Source organism: Mixophyes fleayi, chromosome 4, assembly GCF_038048845.1.
Source record: "Mixophyes fleayi isolate aMixFle1 chromosome 4, aMixFle1.hap1, whole genome shotgun sequence".
Classification (NCBI taxonomy): domain Eukaryota; kingdom Metazoa; phylum Chordata; class Amphibia; order Anura; family Limnodynastidae; genus Mixophyes; species Mixophyes fleayi.
The window spans coordinates 164111242-164134470 of record NC_134405.1 but is presented as its reverse complement, the minus strand read 5'-3'; the positions used below and the strand labels follow the sequence as shown (position 1 = coordinate 164134470).

The following is a 23229-nucleotide window of genomic DNA, read 5'->3' as shown; positions in this document are numbered from 1 at the left end:
GGTAAAGATCCAGTAATTTAGCTATTTATTGCATGTAGCCAGCATTACAGGTAGATCTTTACTCTTCCCAGCTTGGTTAAATATGGAAGTTCTTGAAATTATACAAGTCTCCCAGAGACTTAACTACAACTAATGATTAAACTACCTGCAGATTTGTTCAGTACAATTTACAATTTATTTGGGCAGCACAGTGACACAGTGGTCAGCATTGCTATCTCACAGTGCTGGTGTCATGAAAAAATTCTGTCCAGGACCCTATCTATGTGGAGTTTGTATGTTCTCCTAGAGAGTACATGGGTTTCCTCTGTGTGCTCGGATTTCCTCCCAAACTCCAAAGACATACTGGTTGGTAAATTGGCTTCTGCTGAAATTAACCCTGGTGTGTTTGTATTTATGGTAAGGAATATACCATGTAAGCTCACTAGACTGATGGACTGACTGTACTGATGTGAATGATTACATTTTGTCTGTAAAGCACTGCGTAATATTTAAGCACTATATGAAAAACTGTTAATATATTACAATTAATACATAAGCAATTATTTAGTAAAATACCTCTGATCTACATCATACTTGCCTACTCTCCTGGAATATCTGGGAGACTCCCAAATTTTGAAGATTCTCCTGGGCTCCTGGAAAGAGCAGTCTTCCTCTTCGGATCCCACGCACTCCTTTTGAGGTGGGCGTAGGTGGGCTTGATAATGCAATTTGCATCACTACGACCACCTCTGCACTTGCTGTCTGGCCTGAGGGGAGGTCTTTAATGTTGGTAAGTAAAGTCTATAACCTATGTATGATGTATGTATGATATACAATTTAATGTATTATACTATCATCTGAGGGAGATTATGTACATTAAGAAATGACATATGTTACAGCACTTATTAGTAACTTAACAATAATTTAAACAGTATCCGTGAATATAAAATTAATAACAAACTGCATTACAAAGTAAAGGATGTCTAAAGAAGGCAGAGTGGGGGGTGAGGGAATAGTCCTAGTGCTATCAGCTTAGTGCAGGGGGCATAATTCTTTTTCCACCCCCTACCATAAGATATGCTTTAAATGTATATTACTGCAATGTACTGCAATGTACACAATTTGCACACTATTCACACACATATATTAAGATACATGATACTCTGCATACTACATAAATTATGTCATTTTTACAAACATAATTTACACCTACGCTTTTGGCGTAAATTACATCTTAATCTACATGCCCCCAAATGTACTAACTGCACCCATCAGCTAAACCTGGCCAATTGACATGGTCATAATAGAATTCCATTCTACTTTCTTTATTCACCTCTATGTCTTCTGACTGGGCACATGTAAAATAACTCTGCATGTCCACCTAATAAACACTACAAGATCAGATAATGCATCTGGCCTCCTTCCTCCATGAAAACATGGATATGAAGAGATAAATCACACAGATGGAAGAACTTACACTTATTTTAATTCATCCTGTTTATTTGTTTAAATTCCAAGTAGATGCAAAATACAAAACTTTCTGCTACAAGCCTCACTCATATGGGCTACATGAGTCAGATTGGGTCCTCTAACCTGTAGCTTTGTATACATGATCCTTTCTCTTTAGTAATGCTTATTGCTTGCCATCTTTGTCAGGTCTTCTGCTCTTCTTCTCCTAAACCTTTCATCAATATTTATTTCCATTCCAACTTCCTTGTCCCTCACACTATTTAATGGCAACCTGGTACACTTCGGGGGCCACATGGTACAGCCCTCTAACCTTGAAAAGGGCCGTACATTACCCTTAAAGTCAGTAATAAGTCAAAGAAAGAGACAGCATTTGTAATAACATATCAGCATACATTTTAAACAAATGTTACAAGCTATAACAAACAAATCTGACAACAAAGCAGGAAGACGCTGGGGGCTGCAGGTAAAAGCTCAGATTTAAAATAACAACTCTTGAGTCTGGTTATGTAAGATTTATGTGTTCATGGAGATCCGTATCTAGCAGGAAAAATATATGTATATCATTTTTGTTTGATAATAAAAAAAGTATATGTACATGTATGATGCATTAGATCAGGCATTGTCATAAATGCAATCCCTCTTAATTAAAGTCATGGAATGAGGTAAAGGAATATGGCTAGTAGGCAATAACACTTCTTTCTCAGGAAATAACTCATTCTGAGCACTTGTGTAATACTTCCTGCTCTTAGTGTATATTAAAGAGTTTTCAACAGTCATTGTAAGCTTGGCATTTCCGCTTTTTGTAGTAGCTTTTCAATGGGGCATATTTAAGAAATAGTGTTAGGAAAGTTACAGACACTTATCGTAACTTCAACGCAAGTTGGAGTGTCCCGCATATTTATGAATGGTGCATCGCAGCAGATATGGTGGATATCTGCTGCTTTGCATTCTGTTTCGTTTTTAGGAGCAGTCACCATTCAATAGTATGGTGACTGCTCCCTATCGCAGTCTAGCAAGTTCCGATTTTTTTTTTTCTCGTAAACTTGTTAGGCTAATGTACGCCAGCTGGCGTACATCATCGTAAGTGAAGACTACACTTCATTTTTCATTTATGTCCAGCTCTGCTCTTTGGAGCAGAGCTGGACAGCAAATGTATGGGAAGGGATCATGTGATTCCTCCCTGTCACATGATCTCATTTCTTCATTCACTGCTGTGCGCAGCCTCAAGATTTTTGAGCTGCACATGCGCAATTGCATTGTGAAGAACGAAAAAGACAAGGAGGAGATCCACCAACAAGCGCATTACAAAGAGGCGGAGTGAGTATTTTTTTTTATCACAGAAACAGCAGTTTATTGGAACTGCTGTTCCTTTGTTGGATTTTAATCAATTTGAGAAATAGTTCAATCCTTATCCATGCGAAAAGTCTTGATAACTATTTTTCATTTTTGACGAATATTGATAAATGTGACCCTAAGGGGCATATTCAATTGTCCACATTTCTCGCGGCGTCAAAAGCATTACCGGTATTCTGTAATTCTAAGCTCCCTGAGGTGCGAGCAGAAAGCCGGCGTTAAAGGTACCGTAATAACGGTAATAGTGCACAAGTCGCGTTACTATTGCAAGTAACGCTGACAATTGAATATGCCCCTATGTGTCTTACCAAATACAGGGGTCTATTTATGACCCCTCCGCGGTATCCCTCAATATATACCGCACATGAAAAAGCACTGCTGCAATTTACTAATTTGCTCCGGGAACCCTGGCGTTGAACTCCTTCCTAAATGAAAACTATTTTCTGTTCATTGACAGTCAAACGCTGTTGGCGAATGGAGAAAGGGCAACGCACATGCCCATAGCGCTTTCTCCCGGGGATTTAGCAAAGCCAGAGAGGCTTCAGCAGGATCCCATTTAAAATGACCTGTAATGCCATCCTGAGACAATTTCATTAATAAGTTATCTAATATGTAATAATATGCATGAATATTTTTTTTAAAAAAACTCTGTATTACAGATTAATAAATGGACATATGCCTACTTTTGTTGAAAGATTGATACATTACACTTTGTTCAAGCGTATATCTAAATAAAGTATATTCCTGTTTATTATTACTGCTATGTTAACAATATGAAGCAGTTGGTGCCGTGTCATTGTGACACAGCCACAGGCATTCCCCTGCAAATATCACACAAGTAACGAAGGAGGGACCACGTATCCTACTCCCTGGCTAACCTTTAACTCGATTGTAATGCATTATGGAGAATGTAGTTCCTCTGCAGGCATCGTCCTGTATGTGTACTAGTGGAGAACTACATTACCCGCCAACCCCCGGGAAATCTCAGTCATTTACACAGGCGTACTGGTGAGCTATCAGCAGCTTCTCACATTTCAAGGAGCTGATAGTTCCCCAAGTCAGAAGTGAGACTGGTGCTGTTAAATTGTAACTACAGTAAGAAATTAAAAGCTACTGTGCGTTCAATAAAAGGAAAGGAGACCGCAGGGAGTGACAAAGGTAAGTGAACTGGGATGAACCTGTTTTAGTTCATGTGCTCGTGTTATATTTCAGCTATCAGCAGCTCAAAGACAGAGATGTAAGATGAACATTAATCACCCTTAGTGCATTATAAATTAGGAATACAAATAATTTACTGTCTATTTTTATCACATTTAAATGTCCCAGGTTCATGTAATCTTTGCTTTTATACAGGCTTTATATATGGGATTAGCAGTATAGTGTTGTAACTGTTTTGGTGACATTCCATCTTGTAAAATTGACTTCCAAGTGTTTGGAATATTAATATTATTTTATTAGTTATATAAAAAGCATATAATGCAATATTGTACAGATAATGTTTAATCACTTACACCACAAATGCACAAAGTTATTGAAACCCATGCAGAGAGGGGGGAAACATACAAACTCCACAGCAATGCTAATCAATGTGCCACCCATAGAAGGTTAATGATATTATTATGTCAAGGGTATAGTGTTTGTAAGCCGCACAAATTCACCTTGAAAAGTATTTGCCATATCTCTTTATAAGTGGACAGCTATGGAGGCTATGCTGGTCTAAATATATTCTTAGATTGATCCTTCTATATATATATGTGTGGAAGGTGGAAGTAGACAGACACTGTCTTATCTTGAATTACATGTTTTTAATTACAGTATTTTATTAATTAATGCATTTTCCTTCCAATATAATGTTTTTAGATTTAGAATTCCTGTCACAAAAATGTATTGCAGCTTTACATAGACAATTACAGAGATTAAAAATCAGTAATCACCTGGTGTGATGTAGGTGACACTAAAAAACAACAATTCCTATACGTGCCACTAAATCAGATATCACACAGAGCTACAAAACACAATAGAACTTAACTAGTAGAGTATGGACACCTTGTAGTTATGATGTATTTTAATTTGCATATTTTTATGTTTAGAGCATACATATATGCTCTCTCACTTTTGTTTATAGAACTGACCTGTAAAATCATTCTTTGCCTGCTATTGTCAATATTTCAAGGCACTGCAGCATCCCATTCTTTGGGCCTTTACCCTCTAGTGTAAAAATACCAGCTTTAACTAGCGTTATTAATGCTACTAAAAACATGTATGGGGTCATTGCTAGCACTCCTCAACCCCCGCCTGTCAAACGTGAGCAACATGCAGTGTCAGTGGCATTCATCATAACGCCAGTGGCTAAGGGCCTGTAAGACGCCACTCTGCCACAAAAACTTATGTGCATTAAATACCATGGCGCAGTAATTGCAAAATGCGTAGTGGAAAGAGTAAAAACATCTCTTCAAATTCCTTCGTAATATAATTTTAGGACCACTCTTTAGTCATTTAAAACCTCCCCTCCAGCACCCGCAAAATACTGCTAAGTAGAACATCATGTGTGTCTTAAACTAATTATAAGAGTGTGTGGATATTAGGACTTGTGAACCTGTATATACAATATATCACTGTGTGTATATATAGAAATTAGCTTTCTAAAGTATAAAGTGCCTAAAAGGTGTTCCATTGAAAGTGTATGTTGCAATGAATGTATTCTTATTATCGTTCATTTATATGACACAACAGATTCCGCAGTGCCTATCATTCTAGTACAGATACATGAAAACAGTAGACATAATAACATGTACATGGGTATGAGGTTTTGGGTAGAAAGCTTGGCATCTTAGATAATTTACCTGCCAAAAATGTAAAATGTTCTTGGCAAAGAGCCAAGTTAAGAAATGTTGGTAATGGTGATAAGGAGATAAGCATGTATTGACTTAAATAGTGTTTATTGTTCCCAGTCAATTGCCTATAGCATTTTCTCTGAATAGACAATAATATTTGAATTGGCTTGGAAAAAACCCAATTTGTTTTTACTTAAAAGCAAAACATTGGTTTTGAAAAAGGAACAGAACCTGTTTTTCTGTGCAGTGTCAATAAGTAAGTACAGTAAATGACCTTTTCCTGATACTTTTGTTTTTGTACCCAGATTTTTCTACAGGTGGCTGAATGTACTGTAGGTCTAGGCTTCTTTTTAAGTCTTTGTTCAGGCCTGCCTAGTGGGGTAAAATATAGATGACTGCCATAAGCAGTGACTGAGCATAAACATTTACAAAACCACCAACAGTTGAATGTAATTGTCCTGGGACATTTTCTTTTTGGTTGGGTGCATTTATGCAAGTTAAGCATCATTCCTTCTAAAGATAAATATATTTATTTTAGAGAAAGAGATCGAGAGATATACACCCTTCAGCAAAACTTGACATGGTCATAATACAATTCTGTTGTACTTTCAAATGATTTGAGGTGTCCGTTCTCCTTATTTTCACCCCTATGTCTTCTAACTGGGCACATGTAAAATAACCTTGCAGACCCACCTAGTGAATGCTACAAGATTAGTAAGTGCATTTGCCCTACTTCATCCTCGAAAACATGGATATGAAGAGTTAAACTACGCAGATGGAAGAACTTACACTTTCATCTTTACCTCTGATCCTGTTTACTGATGCAAGTTCCAAAAATTGCGAAAACATTCTGCTGCCCCCTGCACCCTTCTCTCATATTAGCTACATGAGTCACATTGAACTAGCTCTGTTGGGTCCTTTGGACTTTAGCTTTGTATACTTTATGCTTTCTTTTTAGTAATGCTTATTGTTTGCAATCTTTTCAGGCCTTCTACAACCTTCTCCTGCAGCTATGTACATGTATGTGCATTGCATCAGGCAGTCTCTTTATATGTATTTCCTCTAATTAAAGTCATGCAAGTAGGCAGTCACACTTTTATGACAGGAAATAACTCATTCTGAGCACCCGTGTAACACGTGTCCCAACTTTCTGCTCTTAGTGTACATTAAATGATTAGCAGCACAATGATTGTAAACCTGGAATGTTTGCTCTTCATAGTGTATTTTCAATGTGTATGTCTTACCAAATACAAAGTTAATACCAAACACATTATTCAACCAAGTGTCATCACGTATTTACTTTTTTCAGTTACAACTCACTTTATTGTCATTTATAGTTAGGAGGACGTCCAGATAGAAGGTGCAATTTTGTACCCTATCAAAACCATGTTGCTCAAAAAGGGGGTAGGCAAATGTAAAATATGAGGACATATTTAGAGTTGGGAGGTGGTGCTTTCTAACTTAACTCTAAATCATACTGTTAAAATAAAGCTCCCCAGTATTTGCATGCTACATGTAAAAGCTGCCAGTATATTCCCCTGCGTATGGAAAGATTGCATATGTACACCTTGCATGGAAACATGATTTGTAGCTGGATTTGTTCCTAAGTCTAAATAAGGCACATTCTTTTTTCTCTTGAACAGTTTAAAGCACTTTATCGGCCGAGAATGCTATTGGCATTAGTATGGATGTTGAACCTGACACATCAAGGATGGCTGCCTCTTCCAGAGTCTTGTCTCTGCTAGGAATTAAATCAATCCCCTCATTAATATACCTAAAGTCATCTGCAGAAAAAAGTTTTTCTTGGTTCAGATAGAATTTTGCTTTTCCTAAAATGTTATCTTGAACAAGTGGGAACATCCCATAAATATGTGAACAATGACTCCATTATTTTATCTTAGTTACCATATAATTTATGGGAGAGCTATGTAACTATCCAATAATGGTTAATATAAATATGCATGAGGAGTGTTCGTATTGTTATGTGACTAAATCTGGTTACACTCTGCAGTGACATTCGGTTACTTACCGAAGACCTGAAATGTGCTATGGAACTAGCTTCAGGGGAAGATGAATGTCTTTGCCAGAGACAAAAGTATTGTGTGGAGCGGCCAATATATACCCAGGAATATCTACAAGAACATTTGCATCTGAGGAAGAAAGAGACAACCTCCATTCTCCATAAAATAGCACAATCCTGCCGGTGAGAATATTGTACTTTAGTAACTTTATTTTTCTTTTAAGAGCCCTCCTTTTAGTAGCACTGATAATTATTAATGTATTAACATTCTATGGCCTGTCCAGCGACATAAGGGCGATCTATTCTTATTATTATTGTACATGTAAGTAAAAGTATCAAATAATTTTCCATACCCTATAAACCTGTCTGAACCGAGGTAAGTGTAGCTACACACTACAGTGTTTTCAGCCGATTATTAGGCCAGTCAGACGATAAATGACTGATTGGGCTGATATCACAGTAATGTGTACCCTGGAACAATTATCATTACAAAGCACATGAAATCGTTGATCGATATTTTCAAACTCACTTGAAAATCTCATTCAGCAATGTGTATGCACTCACGATCAGGATCTCCATTGAATTTACAGAGTCATGATCTGTTTAGCCAATGGTTATGACGATAAAAAGCTCAGATCTGAAGGTACATTGTGTAGCTATGTGCGTGTGTACACATGTATCCGCCTGCTCATCGGGACTTTCAGCCGTTGGTTAAATCTTGCAGAAATCGCATCTGAAGTAGATGACATTAGTGTGTACCCAGCTTAACTGTGGTGTGAATCTTTGTGTGTACAACATATTATATTATTGTTTATGGTGTCTGCTTAGGGAATACATGAAATGCAGTCACCACTGTGGGCCGCATGGACCCTCACAATTTGTTCAATTTATACTACTAAGCTCACTTGAAATAAAGTATTATATAGCAATGCACAGTGTTTTACATCCCTATGTTTCCTTTTTTGACTAGTATGTTATTTTCACTTTGTATGTGTTTGTTTATATTTGTACAATCAATTACTGCAGCGAGCAGGGTATTTATAATAACTGGGTAAAAGGGACATTTAGCAAGGATGAGGGGCCACAATGAGACCTATCAATGGAGCCTAAATGTATAAGAAGAGACCCCTTGTTTAAGACACTGGAGCCTTCTCTTTCAAAGAATCACACAATTTGTGTAGCATATTGAAGAACAGTTGTTATGTAATATATCTTGTGCTAGTGGAAGCATAAGAGTTCTTATATGCTGCTATCTTGAGAAACACAAGGGAACTTTATCTTTGGATACAGTTGCATAAAACCCATTGTCTTCTGAAAATTACTCAGTAATATATGAAAACATACAACAGGTGTATTGTGATTCTGCATAAAAACATGTGGTAGAGGGAGTTGGTTTCATCAGCTAATCCCCTGCAGATTAACAGTAATTGCCTGCACATATATACTACAACATACTGATAATCTGCTACAACCATGGAGACTTTATTTAATCAGACACTCCTTTATTAGTCAGAGGCCACAGGATGTAGATCTGACAATATACAGTAGATATGAAGGGGAATGCTTTTTACAAATAAAAATAGCAAAAGTAATTTACAGTTAATACCTTTAATGACAGTGTATAGGAAATCATTAGAAATTTTCAAAGATCTAAAGGTGCTCACACATGCTGCAATTAGAATTGCCAATTAGGCCATTTTAGACTAATTTGAAACAAATCATGTCTGGCTGAGTACACGAGTTGTATAAAATATGTGTGTGTGTATATTGACAGCTTTATACACACACACACAGGCAGGTTTGTATATATTGTAAAATGCTGGGGCTATATAAAGTAAATAATATGTGTGTTTGTATATACCATACAATATTAATGGCCACATGGTTTTGGATCTAAAAATGTGTTGGGTGTATTCCTAGCAGTGCCATGCTGCTGGAGTGTGTGTACAAGTGCTGCAAGATTGTGATCATTATATGGAAGGGTTGGGTGGCAGCTGGCTAACCTAGCTCTCCCTAACCCTACCTCATACTTAACTGGTTTGCACAGGGAAGTGAAGAGGGAGAAGTAGTTCTCAACTGTCCCTAAAGCCAGGGTAAGGTTTTGTTTTGTGAAACATCATGACTGCCCTGCAGTAATTGGAGCAGTTGGGAGAAATGCTATTTACAGACTCTGCCTCTTTCTGCACTCCGCCGTGGTTTAAATCTATACAACACATAGTGATTGCTCTACATAGATATTGTGTGCAAATAATCAAGGCATCTCTGCATTGTTAAAAAGTCTCCATCAGGTCAGCAGTGTGTGCACAGTAGTAATACAGGGGTGTGCCACCTGTAGGGGTGTGGCCATACCATGTAGTGAGTGCAGTCACACACACATAGGGAGCGAACCATGCCCCTCCCCAAGTCAAGGGGTTCTCCAGACCATGATCAAGGCGCACAAGCTTGTTTCGTCCAGGATTTACCACAGGGTTTGGAAGATTTACATATCCAGGTGTGAATTGAAGGGGTTTACTACCTCCTGTTTCAGGTTGAACCAGTTAATCCTGTTCCTGCAGGGCAGTCTGAAAGGGGGATTAAAAATCGGTTTAGTGAAGATTCAGGTCTCAGCCATCTTTGTTTTCTTTCATGGAAAACTGGCTCTTGAAGTGCGGACCTTCTTGCAGGGAGTGATGCATGTGCAGCCTCCATATATCTCCCCAGTGGTTGCGTGGGATCTCAGTCTGGTCCTGACAGCCTTGCAGCACTCTTCTTTTGAAATACTTGTTTTGGTTAAAGTTCCTTACCTGAAAAACTAAGAGTGGTCAGTTAATAGTCATGACTAACATTGGCTCAACTGTTCTCCTTCTTCAGACTTTGCCAACCTATGGCTCTTCAGCCTTTAGCTGACAGGTTTTGATGTAGTCTAACAGATTGGGTGGGGAGACAGAGTAAACTAAATTAAAGGTAGTGCTTTTGTAAATATTGCTTATAGAAAGGTTTTCATATGGTAAAGCATCCATTTAGACAGTAATAGAACGTGGTTCCCGCTGCTCACTGGATTTTGCATAGTAAAGTTGTCATTAAAATGGTAATGCATCTGTTTGTCAGGGTATGTTCCACTGCTAATACATTTATGTTCTGTGTTACAGATGTACTGCTAAAAAGGCAAAATCTCAGCTCTTTAGCTTTTTCCCTATTTTGAAATGGCTGCCACGTTATCCAGTGAAGGAGTACCTCATAGGCGACATCGTTTCTGGACTGAGCACAGGAGTCATGCAGCTGCCTCAAGGTTGGTCTATTATTATATACATACCTGCCCCCCCAAAAAAAAGAAAAACAAATTACCAGGCTTACACACACTTTGGGGACATTTTATTTAAACTGGTACAGCAAACAGGTGATGCCCATATTAACCGGTTAAGACTTTTGCTTTAATATTTAAGACACTGCTAGAAAAGCAGTAGCTAGAACGGCATTGGGTGGTGACTTATTATTAAAGGTGGTCAATATAAATATTTACCAAACTAATTCACTATACGAAACACATATATTCCAGGTGCTTGGCTTCAGGAGAGTTAATTTATATATCTGTATTCATTTGCTGTGCTGCCAAATGCTAAGAAAGATAAAATTATGTACTTGAGTCATGTGAACAAGATCACCATTGTGCTTGTGAAGAGAGAAAAACATACATTTACCTCGTGCACTCCGATTCCTTAGTCTGTGTATTAGTTTCTTGCCTACTACTGTTTACTACAGTGGCTGAGTGTTTTACATGAACAGGGTGTCACTTCTAGTTTTCCATAGACAGGTTTAGTCAGTGATCAGTTTTTAAGACCACAGTTGCCACAATAACAAGGTTCAAGGATTATATGCTAACACAAAATGATATATAATGAAATATGGCAATTTATTGACTCTATAGCTAGACTATTCTTTGTTTTTACATCATTAACATTTGATAGTCAACTCAACGAAAGTATCAAATATATAAAATTTTCCTATGTCTCTATTGTTAGCTACTTCTGTTTTTTGTTTGTCTTTGGTCACTCAATAATAAATGTATAATTATTTAACAATCCGTACATCATTGCTAGACTTTTCTTCTTGAAGTCATCCTCTAGATAATTTTTCAGAAATACGGCAGTGTTCAATGAGTAGCTACTGAATAGTCTGATTAAGCAGAACTGTTCGCTTTCTACTTCAATATGTCAGTTTCTAATGTTTTTTTGTGCTTTAAATGGTAAGTGTTAATTTTAATGACTAAGATGAACTAATTTAGAGGTGACCTTATGCAATAGGTAGTTTGGTTATAAGATATACTGTGAACCTCCCAGTAATATTTTGTTGTTTGCAGAACATGTCCTACTTTCTGTTTATGTTTTCAGGTTTAGCCTATGCTCTGCTGGCAGCTGTCCCTCCAGTGTTTGGATTGTATTCTTCATTTTATCCAGTGTTCCTGTACACTTTCTTTGGTACATCAAGACACATCTCAATAGGTACTACATGCTTGCTTGCAATTGTACGTGTTATTGTCCTAGTATACTAGCCATCACATATAATAAATATTTCAATCCTTGCTGTCAACCTTCTGTGAATTCAGTTCCTCATGAAGATGCACATTCTCCTATCAATCGTTATTTTGTGTATACAAAATATGCATTTGTCCAGGTGTATTAACGGAGGAAATGGCCATTTAAACTGTAGTGAAAATGATCTAGATAGTGTTTAGTGTTATTTTATACACGCCTTTCAGAGCCGCCACAGTCAACAAAACAGCAGGTGGAGTAATGTAGCAGGTACAACAGATTGAAACAAATGTGCTTTTTATAAGGCCAGATAATGCTCACTTGTCAGATAACACTTACACATATTGCCATGTAATGAGCCAGACACTGATAGCTAAAGCTAATTTCACCAGGATAATGACACATGTTGGCTGCTGGGGCAGAAGGTGTTGATAAGAGTGGCTACTTATGGGTTGTAAAATAAGTGATTTCAGTTAACTGTTTTAGTTACTGTAGATTTCTTATCTAATTTCTTTTGTCAATAGAAAACAATGACATATTTGAAAAAATATTTTGTTACTCATATAAGGCTTGATTCATTAAGGCACTCAAATAGATTGTGTTCTGTATTTAAAAAAAAAAACAACAGATGAAAATCGCGCATACGCATGTCTGTATTCAGCTAGAAACAGATCTGAAGAAACATCTCTTGTTGAATACGGCTCTAGGTTTACTCTGGATAATACGGTATTTGCCGTGTGCAGACAGACACAATACTCTGCAGGATACATACAATACATATGTAAAATATAAAGTCCCAGCAGAATACACAGAGAAAAAAAAATTGTTACCTGTTAATAATATAGTCATTAATGACACGACATAAAAAAATCATATTTTTTCCCATGACCTACATTTATTAGGATGTTAATGTCTACTGTACAAACAAATGCATTTTTACAGTTGCTCCTGAATGCAACACATGTTCTAGCATACATACATACACACACTTACACACTTACACTCGACCTGTAACATGTGCAAGTGGTACGACAGGAAAACGAGATGCTCAAAGCTTGAATCGGATGCCGCTGTGTATGGTTGAGCTTTGCAAGCCCTTTTAAAAATGAGAACAACCTAATCTAAAAGGTATAATGCAATGTAAAACAGGCTAGGGAGTAGAAAAGTGTTTAGCATCTACTCCTAAATTGTGAAGTTTGATGAATGGTTGTATGGAGAAAAATACAATTAGCTGAGTGGGTAACCACAAGAGCGGATGTCAAACTAGCTACAGCCAACTTAGTTGTGATGCTTACCCGCCAAAACACGGAGGGGCCATGTACCACTCAACATAGGGTCTAAAGTTAGACAGGCTCGACACTTGTATAATGTTTTATGTTTTGGAGGCATTGCCACACAGAGGTCCTGTCTTCCCACATAAAAAGTACTGGTGTATTTTCCTGATCAGTTAAGGAATCCTCTTGATGAAACCAGTAAGCCACTATCATATTATTGTGGGCAGCACGGTGGCGTAGTGGTTAGCACCTCTGCCTCACAGCACTGGGGTCATGAGTTCAATTCCCGACCAAGCCATGGCGTTATCTGTGAGGAGTTTGTATGTTCTCCCCTTGAATTCTCTGTACAGCGCTGCGGAATTAGTGGCGCTATATAAATGATGATGATGATGATGTCTGTCTCTCCAGAAATTATTTTTTTACACTACTAGAACAGCTTCTGAGATTAGGCAAGAAATGCCAGCAGTAAAGAAGTTCAGAGATTTTTTTAAAAAAAGAGCAGTTATTCAAAGTAACATGATATAGCAAAATATATTATTTATAATACATATAGGTAGTATTTTATACTGTTAAGTCAGAAAGTGTTAATTGATGAACTAGTTTGGCTCATTACTTTGTTACTGCTTTCACTGCAGTGTCCTCCGAAGGCTATTTACAGAATTTATCATTCTAGATAAATGTACGAAGAAATAAGTATTCAATTTTTGCAGAGATGTAATTTAACAAATAGCATACAGACTGTTTTAGTTGTCCATGTCCTACTTTTGTTTTGTTTTTCTTTCTTTTTTAAATGAGATACCAATCAGTTGTTACTTTGAGAAACCTTTCTCTAACATACACACTTTTATTGTAACCACCAGTCAGTGGTAGTGACCCAAAAGACCACTGAAAGAATAATCTGAACAAATGAGAAAATGGAAATTTCGGGTAGAAATAGAAACTTTATGTTTGGCGAAAACAATACACTGCATTTGTCCCATTAGTGTATGTGTACAGTTTGCAGTCCTATAGAGTAAAATAATTCTGGCTTATACCAGCAAAAGCTACAGGAGAATGTCTAAGTATCAACATGATCTAATGCTTAACAAAATGTGGGTCAATCATCACAACAATAATCCTTAATATAGATAGTGAATCACAAAGAGAAAAATGTTCCCTGGGCTCTAGAAAATCTAAATATAGCAGCTGTCAATAGAGAGCATGTGATCTCCCAACAGAAAAATAGAATTGAAAAACGGATTACTGTGCTAAAATTGTGTAACTATCATAGAACCGTAAAGATCAATGTGATTTATTAAAATCTAAAGCATTGTCCAAAAAAATAATCACATCATGTTAAAATAGCTTATTCCAAATATATATATATATATATATATATATATATATATATATATATATCTGAGCATAAGACTGGAAACCATTCTAAATATCACATCTATTGTATTGATATAAACGGATTAAAGAAATGTCAACATTAAAAGTCTTTAGTTGGTTTATTTATAATTGCCCCCCTGCTCCAACAGATCCTTCTCGGGGCGTTTCGGACCTTTTCTTTTAATTATAACCATTAGAGTGATTTAGTTATTGTGTTAAATCATCCTCGTTTTACCACGGGGGCCCTATGTTCATTGTGGGTCCTGTTTCTGGTCTCTGCCAATCCTTTCCCAACCCCCCACTATCTCCCCTTTATTCCCTTCCCTAAAAATACACTCCTGCATGCTTCATGTGAGAGAATTGTATTTGTATTTCGCTCTTGTAGTGGCCAGTTATCGGAACACAAATTCTGTGTATTCTCTAGCACTGTACTGTACTTGTACTCAATTTGTGCTTGTTTATGTATTCAGCCAGACTCTTATGTATGATGTTTATTTTAATGGCCTCTAATGACCACATTCTGTTCTTGTTTCATTGAAAATATAAATACTTAAAGGAAATAAATAAAAATAAAATCATTAGTTAATTCCAGGATCACGAGGAAAAAGGTGACTTCTACAATGATGTGCAATACATACAGAACTGAATATGTACCTCCAGTTGTGTACAATGCAAAATGGAAACGTCTCGCCATAAACGTGTAGCTCTCCAGTTGAAAAGTCCCTCCAGAGAAAAAGACATGATCCTTTCACTGTACAGTGCTGAAGATAAAAAGCTGTTATACAGTCCACGGCCGCTCTGTAGACGTTATCCAGTAGAATGGTGCTCAAAGTTTTAAAGCGGTTTAAATATTTTGGAATAGCTTTTGCAAAAACCTTGATGCATTCCTGTGCTGCTGTCTTTTGTTCAGAAGGTTGAATGTTAGTATCCTGGTCTCTATATTTACAAAGGAACCAACCCATCAGCAGTAATAATTTAATTTTACTAGTGCTGAGTGTAATTAGTCCCAATAACTAACTGGTGCATAGAAACATAATAAAAACAAAAAAAGGTCCTGCAATAAAAATTATAAAAAAGTATAGCAGTGAACCATACTAAAATTAAACTAAAGATCTGGCAAAAAATATTTTCCACATTTTAAACTCTCATTCCTAGCTTGTAGTATTCACAGTATTGCGGCAACTGAGATAAGAAAAATCTAACGGAAGCGTAACATTATAACTCTATTAGATATATTGCCAACTTTGCTCAGAACATGCTGTGTTTTTTATAATTCTTTATATTTTAATACATTGTGCTGATATTTAAAGTCTGCTCTATTTATACAATTAAATGTAAATGCAGGGGTTTTAGTTTTGTTTTTTTTTAAATACAAATATTGTCAATCGAATTGTGCAATGCAACTCCGTTATGAAATAAAATATTACCTGATCAGTTCCTTTATAGATAACTGAAGTCCCTCTGACACTTTTATGGCAGCTCCCTAATGGAATCTAAATCAGATAAAAAAACGGAGTCTGCAGGTATTTGAGTTGCTGTGACATCACTGTTCCTGCCCCTATGTATGAGTCTACCAATTCACCCTGTTCAGGGCAAACCTGTGAGTCACTGCCTTCCTGTTCAGCTAGAGAGGCACCGCCCTCTAAAATGGTAAGGTACAGCAGGGTTGTGAGAGAGCACAATGAATACTTATGGATAAACCATCCAGTTATTTCAGATATAATTTATTCAGCTTTTTAATACACAGCCTTTGTCACATATTAATGTCAATTTGTGCCTTTACTTACTCTTTAAAGAGAAATTGGATTAATAAACCAGATTATTTTTAAAAAAAAAAAGGAAAAAGGGAAAGGGACAAACTATCTCCAATTGAATTGAAAAACAGGTAGAGAGAACAATTGTTTTTGCTTCAATTCTGACTTTAATTCATTATGAGTGAGGGGACATTGGAAGGATCTTTATTACATAAAGCACTTATGTGTGTGAAGCTCGTTGTTGTGCACTGCTGGACAGATTCTCTCTGGTCTTCTATTCTCTTACCCATTTATCTGTTTCTAAACAAGGTCTCATAGAAATGTTTCGCTCCTATATTGTATTTGTTGTAACAGTGATACATTATTATGGGTTGTATTGCAGGTACATTTGCAGTCATCAGCCTAATGATTGGGGGAGTTGCTGTAAGAATAGCCCCAGATGAAATGTTTGATATAGCGGAAACCAATGTTACAAACAGCACAGATCTCCTATTGAAGATTGAAGCAAGAGATGCAATGAGAGTAAAAGTAGCTGTTGCAATTACTTTGCTTTCTGGTCTAATTCAGGTAATCATTTACTATATATAATCTGGTAAATGAGCAGTGTACACAGTCTGATAATTATTCTGCTCTGTTGTTGTGTAGATTATTTTTTTTTAGTTTGCTATAATAGTTGGATGTCCTGCACACTGGTGTAAAGAGCGAATCACAGATATATGATCACAGATATGTGATTAGTTTTGCATTCTCCTATTTTTAACTTTCTTTGCTATTTTGTTTGTCAAATAGGTTAACCATCTACTTACAGTAAATGCATAAGGCAGTGGATATGACATATTTGCATTGAATAGAGCAGCTGGTCCCTTTTTCGGGTCTAAAATATATTGTTTCACATGACTGTTCCCCAAGCCTTCAATCCACGCAGCTCCCAATCTTATCAGAACGTGGAGTAGCCAACTTCCACGCCACCTGACCTCTTCTGCATAGTGCAGGGAAGCATGCAGCATGCCTGGTAGAGGGAGTGCACTGCTGAGTGGCACCTTGGAAGGCTGGAGCCCTACAGCTATTCCATGTTGCCCATCCCTTCTTTATATTCATCCCTTTTATTTTGTGATGGGCAGATTTATTTTCCATGAGTCTGACAGGTTATTTGAAAGAATATACAATAGCAATATTATTAAACTGCCGCATGTTCCGTCACTTTTATGGATACATTTCAGTGTGCATTTACTTATTTCTTATATTACTTACATGTTTCTTTAAATACAATAACGGTTTTGATAACTTTGTAGACCTCTTTAGCAGGGAATTGCCTTGTTGGTATCGGAAACCTTTTAAGAAACTCTTGTATATTGATTATGTCAAATTTTAAAGAATCGAAGATATTTTTTTAACTTACAGTTATGGTGTGCACTTTAGTATGTGTAGCAATTTTGTCATGTTCTATTATTAGCACTAATTGAATTTGTTTGCCATTATACATTATTTTATAATTCATATGCAATTGTCTTTTTTGTCTACTTAGCATTACATTAATTGTTCTTTTTCATTGTAGCTGATCGGTAATTACTATAAAAAAAACCTCATGGCACTAATATGTGCTTCAGATACTTTTTAGTGGTTTTAACATGCTTTAGCAATAATAATTTATTTTCTGCAACCCCCTTCATCCTCAGTGTAATTTGAGTGCTCAAGGAGTTGGGTTTAGTGTGTGCTGCCCTGCAGTATTTTCTTACAGAATTAGAGAATTCATCAGATTAGTGATGCAACGGATTAGAACCACTCGAATTCCTGGCATCCACCCGCATTCGGGATGCCTATCTACACGTACCCATTTAGGAAGGCCACCAATCCCTGCTCATGTTCACGGTGGAGGACTCCCATTATCAGCTTCTGTACAGCTCCATGGGTGTTCTCCAAGATCGTGGCGATAATGAGCGCTCCAAGGGGGTCGGCATAATTTCTTACCTGGACCATCTGGCCATCAAGGCAGATTTGGACCAGCTACTAAGACAACATCTCTCTCTTACGATTCGAGTTCTGGAACAACATGGGTGGATAATAAATCTTCCAAAATCCCAACCGACTCCCTGTCAGCGGATGGTCTTCCTGGGTCTAATCTTGGATACCATGTTGCAAAAGATTATTCTTCCGGAAACCAAAGTGTGCTCTCTTCAGAATTCTGTGCAAAGGGATCTGGCCTTTCCTCGGCCTTCCATCCTAGTATGCATGAAGCTTCTGGGCCAGATGGTCTTCATGTTTGACACTCTACCCTTCGGGAGATTCCATTCACGCACCTTTCAGTGGGACCTGTTGATTAAATGGACATGCTCCACCAATCACTTGGATTCCCAGTTATCTCAGGAATCCCGTCTGTCTCTTCGCTGGTGGCTAATGAAGGATCTTCTGTCCATGGCCGTACCTTTGCCACATGGTCTTGGACCATTGTTACAACAGACACAGGACTTCTAGGGTAGGGTGCCGTGGTGTTATATTTGCACCTTCAGGGAACCTGATCGCCTCAGGAAACCGAGCTTGTGATAAATGTCCTGATATTGAAGGTCATGTTGCTAACTCTTTCCAGGTGCCACAGCAAGTTCTGCAGGGTACAACGGTACAACTCCAGTCCGTCAGTGCCACGGCCGTGGCGTATGTAAATCAACAGAGATGTACCAAAAGTGTTGGAGGCATGCAAGTGGCAGCTTAACGGTGTGGCTATTAAAGTCTTTGGTGGGCAAAAGGTTATGTTGTGAGCTAGGAAGACAGCTTCTGCCCGCATTTATCACTGAATTTGACGTATCTACATCAGGTGGTGCGAGCGCCGCTCTTGCCACACGGGGTCTTTTCGACTTTCTAGTCTCTTGGCCTTTTTCCAAGATGGTTTGTCCTGTGCTCTTAGACTCAGCTTCCTGAGAGTCCATGTATCGGACTTTTCTTCAGGGGGTCTCCTTATGTTTCACCCACAGCTCCCTGGGGGCTAAACTTGATGCTAACTATGCTTCAGAGCGCACCCTTTGAACCATTGAGCTCGGTTGAGTTCAGGTTCCTCACATGGAAGGTGGTTTGTCTCTTGACCATAGCATCTGCACGTAGAGTGTTAAAACTTGGAGCCCTTTCTTGCTGCTCGCACATGATAGGGCTGTTCTGCGGATGGTTCCTTCTTTTCAATTAAGGTGGTTTTGGGTTTCACCTGAATCAGGAGATCGTAGTCCCAGCTATCCAGGTTCCGGATGGATTTTAGGCTTACAATCCAAGGAATGCTTGGATTTTTTTTTGTGCCCTTTACATATGTCGCATAAACAGACATTCGCAAGACAGATTCCCTCTTTGTGCTGTTGCAGGTTTGTAAGAGAAAATGGCTGGCTACTAAGCAAACCATTGCCAGGTGGATAAAATCCACCATTAGGCAGGCCTATGTGACTACAGATCGACCTCTGCCTAGCCATACTGCCGCCCATTCCACCCGCTCAGTGGGTGCTGCTCTGGCGGCCACCTGATCCTCTGTCCATGCCTTTACTGAGTTTAATGTTTTTGCGTCCTTGGACGTTATTTTTGGCTGCAGTGTTTTGCATGCCAGGCTGTTGGAGCGGTCCCTCCCTTAGGGGGCTGCTTTAGGATGTCCTCATGGTAGCAGTGTCCCCCAGAGAGGAGGATTTTTATACTTACGATAAATCCTTTTCTCTGAGGCCATCTGGGGAACACTGCCTTCTGCTCTTTTCTCTGTTGTCTTACCCTTCCTTGGGGCTTTATAAATACACGGAGGATGCAGAAGGGAGCAGTCTGTCTGTAGGTTAAACTAATAATTAACTGTTTGAGTGCCAACTCCCAGCTCCCCATGGTAGCAGTGTCCCCCAGATGGACTCAGAAAAAAGGATTCATTGGAAGTATAAAAATCCTCCTTTTTCCCAGTTCATGTCAGGCCTCTAAATACCCAGAAAACCGCTCAGTATTTACTGATTTTCAGGATAAAAATCCTTCATGAAAATTAAGCCATTTGTCTCTGTGGAAAACTGCAGCTAAAAAACACCCCTGATATGTTTGGATTGGTCACCTCAGCCTTTTAGTATTTTCTTATTGACCGTTTTTTTGTGGGGGGGGGGGGGTGTTTTGTTTTTGTAAAACCGTTGCAAATGAATGTATCATAAATATATATTTACAAATTGTACTTGACACACTTACTAATTGTTGTGTACTTTTGCTAGCTGTGCCTAGGCATTCTTCGATTTGGCTTTGTAGCCATCTACCTGACCGAACCTTTGGTACGAGGATTCACCACAGCAGCAGCAGTACACGTTTTCACATCTCAGCTGAAATACCTTCTCGGAATTAAAACAAAGAGATACAGTGGTCTTCTGGCAGTCATGTATGTAAGTTAATTAATTCTAATAACATTCTGGACTATTCACAGTATGTTTGCTATCACTTTCCTAGTTAATCTAGTTTGTAATAACATTTTTAATGGGATTCATAACACTATATAGAAAATGTACAACTCAACTTGAATGCCCTATTTATGTTTAAGTATAGCTTTAAGGGGGGTAAAATGGGTCAATTGTTAGCGAGATGCGTTAAAAAAACCCCAACCCTCAATTCAATTGTTTTTTTGCATGCACCCCCTCGCGCTCTATTATTGGTCCTAGCGAGTTTGAAATGAGGAGTGGTTAAGGCACTCATTTTACTATAAAAAAATAAAAGTAAATTAATGCAATCAAGAATGGCCCCAGCACTGCAAAGGAGATTGGGCCCCTACACTGCAATCAAGAAGGGCCCCAGCACTGCACAAGAGAATGGGCCCCCACACTGCAATGAAGAAGGGCCCCAGCACTGCAAGCAACAATGCCCCCCCCCCCCTGTACAGCAGAATTAAAGATTTTACAAGGAGTTTAAAAAACAATTTTTTGAAATTTACAAACATTTCTTGAACACTGGCCAAGCATGGACATTTGTAAGGTACAAATATTTGTGGGACAGTGGGCAAGCCGGACCTTTCTTCGAAGGTACAAATATTTGTTGGGACTTTGCGTAAATGAGTGTGTGTAAGTAAAGCATCATAAAACTGAGGATTTCGTCCATGGTGAGTATTTTTATTTTATTTTTTTTCATTAAAAATCTATGGTGTACATGAGGGTGTTTACTGTATTTCTTGGGGTTTTATTATTTTTAATAAAGATTTGTGGTTGGAATGAGGGTGTTGTGCTTTTATTTAACATTTTGCTTTGTGGAACTACAGATCACAGCCAGCCGTGGGTGTAAGAGCATGTTGGCACTTGTGGTTCTACTACAAGTGCAAACATGCCCTGGGTGCTATGGGTACGCTGGTGCTTGTAGTTAGACAAGTAGCAGCATGCCCACACTATTTAGGACAACATGGCTGGCTGGGACATGTAGTTCCACAAAACAATTTTTTTTTTTTATCCAAAATCCCCATTTATTACCCTACTACACATAGCACTAGGGCTCTTCCTACTACCCCTGGGCTATCGCACTGGCCTGGGTGTCCCTAGGGGGGTGGTCCGCTTACATTTTTCAGCGGACCACAATCCCTAGGGAATCCAGGCCAGCGCTGAACAGTCTGTGGTTGTTTAGTCATTATGGCCGTGGGACCCAAACTGCGTTCCCCCCCCCCCCCCCCCCCCTGCTATAGTGCTATCACCCTGGCTGGTTTGCCTAGTGCTGGTTCAAATAAATTAGTGGGAACCCTACGTCAAATTTTTCACACATCAATAGCCTGCCAGCACTAGGGCGAAGACTAAATAGAGTGGGGAGCAAAAGATTTTGCTTTTAAAAAAAACATGATACTTTGGCACAACCACCCCCCCCCCCCCCCCCTTAAAAACAAAAAAATAATATAAAAAAGATTAAATACATGCACCACTATGGTTTTTTCTAAAGGTGGAAATTTCCAAAAATTATTGATTATTATTATACACTTTTTAAAGTACTTTTCTGTTTTTAGGTTACTTTTATGAACTTTTACACCTATTTTTTCAGTTTAATGTATATTTTTCTTAACGTAATACATTTTTTTTTTCTTTGAGCAGACCATGGAGGTGCGAGATAAAACAGCATATTTGCCTTTTTCACACTCAGCGTTAAAAAACAATTGAATAGCTTTTTCCGCTAAGGGTTCGCAGCCAGCCTATACTTTAACATTGACAAACGCTTGGAGCGCGATAACACCGTTTCGGTAAAAAAAAAAAAAAAAGATTAGAATTGCGTGAGAAGTTTTTGCGCTCGAAAATAAGGTAAAATAGCAAAAAAATTACTTTGCACGCTCGAACTTCCAAACTCGCTAACAATTGAATACCCCCCTAAGAGTACATAGTCACAGGCAGGTCAAGAACTGCTTGCTGTACAATGTGCTCACTACTTCTGCCCATACTGGCACCAGATAAAGCAAAATGCAGCTTTCTGAATCCAGGGTGTGTGTGGCATTTGAAGTTGGTATTGTGAGTCCTGACATCGCTTCCCTCCAGAAAAAAAAATAATCAACTTTATATAAGCAGGGAAACCTCAGAGTTAAGAGAGAAACTATGGTCTGGGAAAGAATGAGTGGGGTCTATCTATCCTCTGCCAGACTGCTCAACTAACACACCATCACCTTGATTCCACAAAATGTAGATACTGTACTCCAGATCACCACCTCAACACTTAAATCCTTAA

General features: G+C 38.2%; 1 protein-coding gene across 2 annotated transcripts in view; it reads left to right on the top strand.

The window, feature by feature from the left end:
* The first annotated feature begins 3631 nt into the window (after positions 1–3631).
* Positions 3632–23229, top strand: part of SLC26A5 (solute carrier family 26 member 5) — a 50098-nt gene continuing 30500 nt past the window's right edge. For both annotated transcript variants that reach the window (XM_075208744.1, XM_075208745.1), the window contains exons 1-6: positions 3632–3960; positions 7648–7839; positions 10785–10924; positions 12024–12134; positions 16949–17133; positions 20769–20933. In XM_075208744.1, the coding sequence (XP_075064845.1) occupies positions 7685–7839; positions 10785–10924; positions 12024–12134; positions 16949–17133; positions 20769–20933 (756 nt within the window). In that variant the 5' untranslated portion in view covers positions 3632–3960; positions 7648–7684. The remainder of the gene's footprint in view (positions 3961–7647; positions 7840–10784; positions 10925–12023; positions 12135–16948; positions 17134–20768; positions 20934–23229) is intronic.